The 8518-nt window shown below is 49.8% G+C and overlaps 1 protein-coding gene across 1 annotated transcript in view; it reads right to left on the bottom strand.

The window, feature by feature from the left end:
• Positions 1–17: 17 nt before the first annotated feature.
• The window catches only part of clcn1b (chloride channel, voltage-sensitive 1b), a 19107-nt gene continuing 10606 nt past the window's right edge, over positions 18–8518 (bottom strand). Inside the window, 19 exon segments of the mRNA XM_053886985.1 lie at positions 18–575; positions 892–978; positions 1586–1690; positions 1770–1814; positions 1958–2040; positions 2104–2182; positions 2249–2430; positions 2893–3026; positions 3085–3298; positions 3503–3613; positions 3689–3758; positions 3859–4014; positions 4199–4283; positions 4564–4665; positions 4736–4820; positions 5201–5326; positions 6091–6172; positions 7880–7957; positions 8326–8459. Coding sequence (XP_053742960.1) covers positions 180–575; positions 892–978; positions 1586–1690; positions 1770–1814; positions 1958–2040; positions 2104–2182; positions 2249–2430; positions 2893–3026; positions 3085–3298; positions 3503–3613; positions 3689–3758; positions 3859–4014; positions 4199–4283; positions 4564–4665; positions 4736–4820; positions 5201–5326; positions 6091–6172; positions 7880–7957; positions 8326–8459 — 2354 coding nt within the window. The 3' untranslated portion in view covers positions 18–179.

The following is an 8518-nucleotide window of genomic DNA, read 5'->3' as shown; positions in this document are numbered from 1 at the left end:
GAAATGAAACTGGAAGAAGAGGCACAAACAAAAGTGAAATGTAGGGTTGAAACCTGCAGCTGGGAAGGCGCAGGGCGGCACCTGAGAGGAAACTGTAAAAGTGGAATCCCATGTGAGGAGTTCAGCTGTCCGAGTCCAATGCCTCCATTTAAAAAAAAAGTCTGTTCCTATTGAGGTTGCTAAATGGGCTCGTCGGACTCCTCGCTCTCTTGCTCCTCCTGCAGGGAGGACAGGGTGAGGACGGGAGGGTGGGTGGGTGACGCAGGGGAGGGCGGAGGTGAAGGTGAGGCGGGGGAGGAGGTGGACGGCGACGCCCCCTCGGTGTCTCCGCCGACACTACTTGGCGAAGATGGGGCATCACCTCTGGAAGACGAGACCTCTTTGGATTCTCTCCTCGCCGACTCCCCCTCTCTCCTGCTGCCCTCCCCCCACAGGTCTCTGTCCCATGTGGGGGAGGATGGAGTGGAGGAGGGAGGCTGGTGCTTCTTTGCCTTCCTGCTGGCATCTCTAAAGCTGGCCAGAGGGGGGCGCAGCCTCACGCCGCTGCGAGTGGAGCCTTCGATGGCCTTCTGCAGCTGTTGATCATTCAACAAGTTGGTCAAGTATTCATACCTCCGTCTGTCCATAAAATCCTGAGTCATGAGTCATGTGAGTGTCCAGCAGCGACTGAAGAATTGTTAAAATAATCATCCTTCACCTCAAACACAACAAAGACCAAAGCAAGTGGATTTGACCTGGACCTCTCTCACCTGGACCTTTCATGTCTTGCCATCCATAGTAATATAAACTTGCTGTATGAATCTGAGCGTGAGCGAGCGGCACAGTGTGAGGTGACACATCACGCTGCGGCCACACAAAAACTGATGAATTAACAAGAAGAAACAAAGTTACCTCCTTCAGTGCCACGACGCCCACCAGCTTGCCGATACTAGTGACGTAGGCGTGACTGAGGCCCAGCAGAGAGAAGAGCGTGTGGGTCTGGCAGAGACAGAGAAAGAGAAGAGGGGGGTTGGATGGGTGAGCCACTCAAATGTGTTGTAATGTGACAGTGTCATGCTTGCATGGCTGCACTGCTCTTCGTGCAGAAGTGCTGTTCTGGATGTAAACAAAACGCCCAGCGTGAGTCACCACATCATCGTCAAGGTCCAGTGTGCAAGGAGGGTTCCCAGCTTGTTGTCCTTCATGGCCAACCAAGGTGTAGCTCTGCAGTCGTGATGTCAAGCTGAGGGGCTTTAGTTCCATCCAGATACAAAGCACTTTCTATATCTATTTTTCAGTAGTCAAAGCTGTCATCCCTGCTCCTGCTTGACCCCAAATAACAATGTCACTCCATGCCTCAAAACACTATGTGCCTTGACTTCATTTAAAATGGCGTCACTCGTTTTACACCTCTGAACGGTGACCTTGCTTGATTCAAGCTTAGCTTGTGTTTAGCCTCCAAACAATGTTGTGGCTCTCGTGACTCCTGTGGTGATGCTCAAGTGACTTCATCGACCTGACCTAAGACCCCAAAACAATCACGTCTTCTGAGCTTCACACCTTCAAACAAGGATCACACCGAGCCTCTCTGGATATTATGGATCACCTTGTGCAGAGAGGTCCTCTCCACCAGCTGGAACGGTGATGGGTCGATCCGGATCTGTTCCATGTCGACGGGCTTGTCCATCTCTGCCTCCTCCCAGGCTTTGATCTGCATCAGCAACGTTTTTTTTTTCATGTATTGATCACATTGAGTGATGGAACCATTCTGGATCAATAATTCATCGTACCTCCTCCGGGGACATGGTGTCAGTTAACGTGGGGGGCGCCGTCTCCTGAGGAACGACAAGCGAGAGAATGGACTGACTGGTGGACGGAGTGAAACAGGTCGACTTGAGTGTCTCTTAAGTGTCACATCTCATCCTTCTGTGCTGGGACGTGTGACGCAGTGTGACAGCTGCCTGTCCCACGAAGGTACCTGAGTCTCATCCTGCCCCGACGCTGACGCGGTGGAGAAGAGTCTCTGAAGAGCTGTCCTGACTGAGGGCAGCTTCCGCTTGTCTGTGGAGATGATGACTTGAGTGAGGAAGGAATGAAACTCCATGAAGACATTGAGGTTAGTACCAGAGTCTGTGTGATTCTGTGGCGGGGTTTGGGACGGAATCGGGCCGTTGCATCCGTCCTGAGCCAGCGAAGTCGTCGTCTGCAACAGCAGTTAGAGCTTTTCTAAAAGGCACAATATACCGACTAATATCTGTGTTATTGGAACCTTGTCAGCGGGGCCTTGACCTCCCTCCTCGTCCACAAAGGTAAATGACTCCCAACTGACTTTGGAGCCCTGACCTGGTGAACTCTGAGCTCTTTCAAAGACCCGCCTCGCTGGGGAGAGCCACCAGTCGAAGATAGCCTGCAGCTCCGTTCTCTCAATGGAACCTAGAAGAATCATGGACTCTACAGAGAGAAGAGGGGTATTATTTTTAATAACTCGCTGGGTTTTGAACAGCCCGTGGTCCTGGTGGACCAGGTCTGGAGCAGGGGCCTGCAGCGGTATTATGCTAAGCTGGTCACGTGCCTCTTGTCAACATGGGATATTCCTGATGGTGTTGGGCGTCTGAAGAAGGCATGGAATTTGAAGGAAGAAGCAGTCTTAGCTCTGTATGGACTCCTTCCCAAATGTTCAAGTATGTTGGGATCCGCATCAATGAGGAGACTTTATCTGTCCCAGTGATGCCCGGGATTGTATGGTATACCCTGAGGGCAGCTAAAGCATATTCCTTGTGGGGAAGTCCTCTTTCCTTACACGATGATTTAATAAAAGATTGGAATGTTATTGGTCCCTTTTGAAACTCATCCTGCTTCAGGCTCCACCCCTTATGACTCTTACACTCAGTAACTAACAACAACTCTATTTACCTTTGGAGTCGACCAGTGGGATGGTCTTGAGCGTCGTCGTGTCCAGCAGGTGGTTCAGTTCCCGATAGGTGGAGTGGGAGGACAAGAACTTCACCCTGCGCACCATGATGTCCTCCACAAAGATGTTGTACTTACTGGAGACACCAGTCGCTGTTAGCGCAGCAGCAGCATGACGTCCCACAGCCGCCTCACCTGATGTGTCCGAGGGCCAGCTCGGGCAAGTAGGGCAGCTTCTTCACCTGGATGATGGAGTCGTAGAGCGAGGGCTGCAGACCCTGGGCCACCATGTTGGCCAGAATCACCGCAACCATCATTGGCAGGATGTGAGAAATCTGACCCGTGAGCTCGAAGCAGATGACCGCCGTGGAGACCGTGTGCGTGACCGCACCGGTCATCGCCGCAGCGCCTGGAGAAAATCCATTCATTCTACTCTTTATTTGAAGGTCTCACACAAATATCAGATCTCAGCTCACAGCAGCCCGACAAACAAAAGGATGTTTGATCTCAGAGTAGAGGGCCATTATTGATAGAGTGGTATGAACACGGCTCTGACGTGGAGGGGTAAAGCTGCTTCTCCCCACGTCAAGAGCTGTTCAGGCCTGAGACTGACCGATGACGGCGTATCCTCCTGGAAGGATGCGGTAGACGATCCCATCAAACAGGATTCCGTTTGGGAACAAAGTAGCCATGATCTCTCCAACCAGGCGACCAAATGCAGCTCCTTGGCAGGGAGATAAGACAAACTGAGCTGAAGGTCAGCGGGAGAAGCTGCTCCGGCGGCGAGAAATCCTCTTACCTAATATGAAAACGGGCATGAACGCACCGGAGGGGATGGGCATGGTCGTGGAAACTGCTGACATCCAGAACTGCGACAGAAACAGGATCAGGGGAGCGTGCGAGAGTTTGTTGTGATGCTGACGTGATGTTTGAGGCCAGACACAGAGGGGGGAGTGGGAGGGGGCGCACCTTCATGACGACGAAGAGGAGGAGCGTGACAAAGACGCTGACTTGAGGATGGAGCCACACAGCTGAGCGACCCAGCCCTGGTGGGACCGTCGGACCTGTGATCTTAGTCCAGGTGAAGTTGTCGAACAGAGAGTTGATGCACTCTCTGGGCATCAGCTGTGGAAGGGAGCACCATGGTGACTGACAGTCCATCCACGAACATTCTCTACTCATGTTGAACTTGGTAAGTCATCGCTTTAACTGTGGACCAACACTCCGACCCGCTGTGCCATCAGCTCAGAGAACATGAAGGATGGACAGTTCTTATTTACTATGACTGGCGAGTACATGGAAATCAAACCTCTCCGGCCATAAACTGTCCAAACCCAGGAGGGAAGGTGAAGGTGGCGATGATCAGCGTCACGGCTCCTGGATAGATGAGTCGGCTGGAGACACACAGACATCAACAGTAAGCCCAGAACGTTCTTCAAAAGCAGAGTAGAGTGCAGACGCCCTGATGCAGGAGACTAATGTTCCCTGACTGTGGAGTCTGGTTGGATCAGCTGCTGAGTGAATAAGCCGCGGATGTCATCGTTGTTGTTGTGAGTCTGATGAGCTGGGAGCGTGGAGCTTGTAGCATTAGCGGACACTGAATTGAAGTGAGGCGAGCCGCGGAGTTGCACGTGTGTGTCTTCGTTGATGTGTGTGGTGTGTTGTGACACTCACTGCTTGGTGAGGAAGCGTGTCAGCGCAGTGGGTCTCCTCATGAACAGAACCACTTGTCTGTTCAGGTAGACGAAAAACGCTCCCAGGAAGCCACAGGAGATTCTGGAGGAGCGGAGAAGCGGGTCGTGTGACGCGCTGCGTTTGTCCGCGGGCTGACACAAACACAAGTTACCCGATGATGGCGAATGCTGGCAGCTCCTGGAGGTCGAAGGGAAAATCCATCCTGAAGTTTGTTTTAAATAGAGCCGTGATGGTCACTGCAACACACACACACCTTTGTATTGATACCCTTGTGGGGACATTGTGAGGTTTCTCATGGCCATATAACCCTTTCCCCAGCCTCTCAACTTAACCGTCCAAAACACATGGCTCACCTTAACCAGGACTCTGAACCAAACTTAAACCCCATTATAATGACACAGTTATTTTGAAGTCTTCATTATCAAATTGAGGTGTGGACCTGTGGGGACCGGCACACAAAGTAGTATAAACAAACAAATACACTCAAGGGTCCATGTGATTGTGCGTAGACACATATGAGTTGGTGCATGTTTTGTGTGTCTTTATGAAGGTATAGGTTGGTTGTTTATGCAGTGTTCACCCTGTGTGTGTGTGTGTGTGTGTGTCTGCTTCTCACCAGCATCCTTGTTCCAAACAGAGAGCACTCTGAATATGAAGGCGCTGAACGTCGCGGCAAAGTATCCTCTCCAGTAATTCCTCACCGCAAAGTAGGTGGACGTGACCTCAATACTGAACAGCACCCCTGCAGAGATGGGGGGGATTGCAGGAGAGGAGTGGAGAAGGGACGGGAAGAATGGATGAAGGGATTAAGGAGGAAGAATGAGGATGACAGGGGACGGCGTGAGAGGGAGCAGAGAGGAAGGAGGAAGGAAGAATAAACACTTGAAGCCGAGTATGTAATTACACACAACAGGAGAGCCACGGGGAGCAGGCGCGCACACACACACACACACACACACTGACACTCTATTATTAAATAAACCAAGCAGAATTGTGGGCAAATTCAAACAGCAAAACTGCAGATAATGAAACGACAAACATTGGGTGTTTGTTAAGATGAGAATATTAAGATAGAGACACACAACTGCCAAGCGCTCAAAGCATCCCACACAACAAGTCGTAACACACCACACAGTCACATGCCACAGAAATACATATTCACACAGATCAGCCCACACAATAACAACTTGACAACTTAAAGGTCAATCATTCTGTCACTTGTATACACGCATAATACACACTCCTGATGTACACACATGCACAAACATGCCCACGGGGAGAGAAGAAAAGCACTTGCAAACAATGCATAGAAACACAAGCTCAAGCTTTCTTTGTAATACAAAGGCTATATAACAAAGACTGGTGTGGAAAAAGAGACGAAGAAACACACGCACATTGTGGAAAATGATGCATGTTTTGTTAATTGTGATTCGATTTCTGTCAGGTGAGTTTGGATGATGGAGAGAAGGAGACGCTCTCCCGCGCACCATCAGAGAGACACACTACCTCCTAGTGGAGTGCCGAAGCAGCAGCCCACTCCCACAGCGCAGCCCACCGTCAGAATGTCTGTGTAACCGTACGGATTCTACTGACACAGAAACACACGGAGACGGAGGAGGAGAGGAGGTTTGTGGAAGAGAGGAAGGAGAGACATTGACTCAAGTGAATAAATAATCAAAAGAAGAAACCAGAAAGGTTTGAGGAGAGGCGAGGAGAAGCACATGCTGACACTGAAGCGCCAGGAGATTTTCACTCATCTATATTTTATTTACTCCAAAATGACACAGCAACACAGGCAGGACAGCTGAAAGTCAAACTTAAAAAAAATGTTAAATGAGATTTTAAGACATCAGCTAGTTTTCACCTGATTTTTAAGTCGCTCACTTTTTGGGCTGACTGGAGGCAGCAGGGTTGATGTTCCACTCCCTACAGGAGTCAGCGGTTTAATGGAATACAGATGGTAAAGTTAAGGAACATTAGCAGCATCATTATAGGGATACTAGCTGGACATCAAGCGTCTCTGATGTTGTCTCACATGAACTTATGGACTAGCATTAGCGATGTGTCGCGTGCCCCGCCCTGGGAGGACATGTGAAACATCTGCTCTAAGATTGGACTCTTTCAACATTTTCCAGATCACATCGACTGCGTTGATCACCCCTGCAGGATTGTAGATTGTAGAGACACTTTTTCAGCAGCTCAGGTTTGCGGAACTGCGTCTGACGTTAACGTAAAACGTGGGTCACAGGTCAAGAAAGTTTTTTGTTCGGTGCGTGTTTGTCATTCAAATTTTTTGCATTAAATTGCGTCATGTTTTTGGTACAAATTGCTGATTTTATTTTCTTTAAATATTCAGTAATTGCATCATAAGTTGATGCCGATGTTATCACTTAAAATTGCCTGATGCCTGAAACAGGAAGCGGTTTGGGTCAGTTGGAGACTTGCCTCCCACGGGGGCGGCGAAGCAGGTGGCCACGCCCACAGCACACGCACACACCAACAGGTCCTGGTTATGGGAGCCATTCTGGGGTTAAAGGTGTCGGGATTGACCAGAGAGAGGGGTGGGGGTGGGTGGATGAATGCCGATGGGAGTTTGGGGGAGGAGAGAGAGGTCACTGTTAATACACATGCCAGACATGACCATCACACTATTAATACTGAGAGACACAAACACAGACGAGGTGCGAGGAGCGAAGCTCAGACCACAACAAAGGCTCAAGCATGGGAGGGTGTGGCGGGAATTTAACTTAATTTGTTTCCAAGTTTTAGATTAGATTCTGACAGCAATTTTAGGTCTAATCCCTTAGAGTTGCCTGGAATTCATGTCTAAAGTCAGTTTCTATTCTGTTTTATTTGCGATGAGGAAGTGATCAATGCTGGTATCTCGACAACAAGGCGATACATTGTCACTGCTTGACCTGAGGTTAATACTGAGATGGCCAGTGGTCTTCAAAAGGCCTGGCTAAGCCTGCTTCTCTAGAGTGACCATCACTTCAGCTATACCAACAGGATATGACAGCACTTTTTCACACCTCAGGAGTCTCCAGCCATTCCACCCTGCCTGCACTGTCCTCTTCACCCCTTGATCTCTGTCCATTCCTCCCAAATAGTTTGGAATGCAGCAGCACCTTCCTCTAGACATGTAGATCCTTAACTTGCTGTGCTGCTTCCTTGCAAGAGGATTAACCAATCCCTGAGACTGGAAAGCATATTCCACCTAAGCCAGCATTCCAAATCTCCACTTATTGCCGTCCTTGTGCCGGTGAGTGTGTTACTTGTCCGGGCCGCAGCTTACCTCGTAGACTCCGGAAAAGATGGACATGAATCGGCTCAGCACTGCGGCACAGATGCTCGCGATGTGGACAAATGGGCCCTGGAGGCAAGGCAGGAAACCACAGATGAGTGAGTCAGACGTCAGCGATCGTGTGTAAAAATAAGTGATTCCAAACTGGGACGAGTCGTATCAGTGCAGATAAATCACGGGATTAGAGCTGGATGTGACAGTTGCTCTGAAGCTGCAGAGGAGAAAGCCAAGGTTCTCCTCGGAGATCTGGAATAATGTGCTTTCGGTCTCAGGAGAGAACGTGGAGGAGAGCAATGTGACGGAGGATGATTTATTATCCTCGGGGCTCAGAGGAAGTGAGGAGGGAGCAGGAGAATATTGATGGAGGTGATACAGGAGGGTTGCAGATATCAACTTAAGCTGATTTCAAGATAAGCTGGGGAAGGAAGTGCGCTCACCTCTTTGCCTACTGGCATCCCGCTGCCCAAGCCTGCAGTCAAGCCGATGACTTTAGCTACAAATGCCTTCAGAGTCAAATACTCTTTCAGGACAACGCCTCTCAGGATAGTCTTCAGCTCAGGAATACCAGAACCTGCAGGAGGGCGGAACAAAGTATTGAAGAGTCTGGATGAATCATCTCTGTGTTTCTCA

The sequence above is a fragment of the Synchiropus splendidus genome, chromosome 15, assembly GCF_027744825.2.
Source record: "Synchiropus splendidus isolate RoL2022-P1 chromosome 15, RoL_Sspl_1.0, whole genome shotgun sequence".
NCBI classification, from domain to species: domain Eukaryota; kingdom Metazoa; phylum Chordata; class Actinopteri; order Syngnathiformes; family Callionymidae; genus Synchiropus; species Synchiropus splendidus.
The sequence above is the reverse complement of the archived record's forward strand: the minus strand, read 5'-3'. Positions and strand labels throughout refer to the sequence as shown.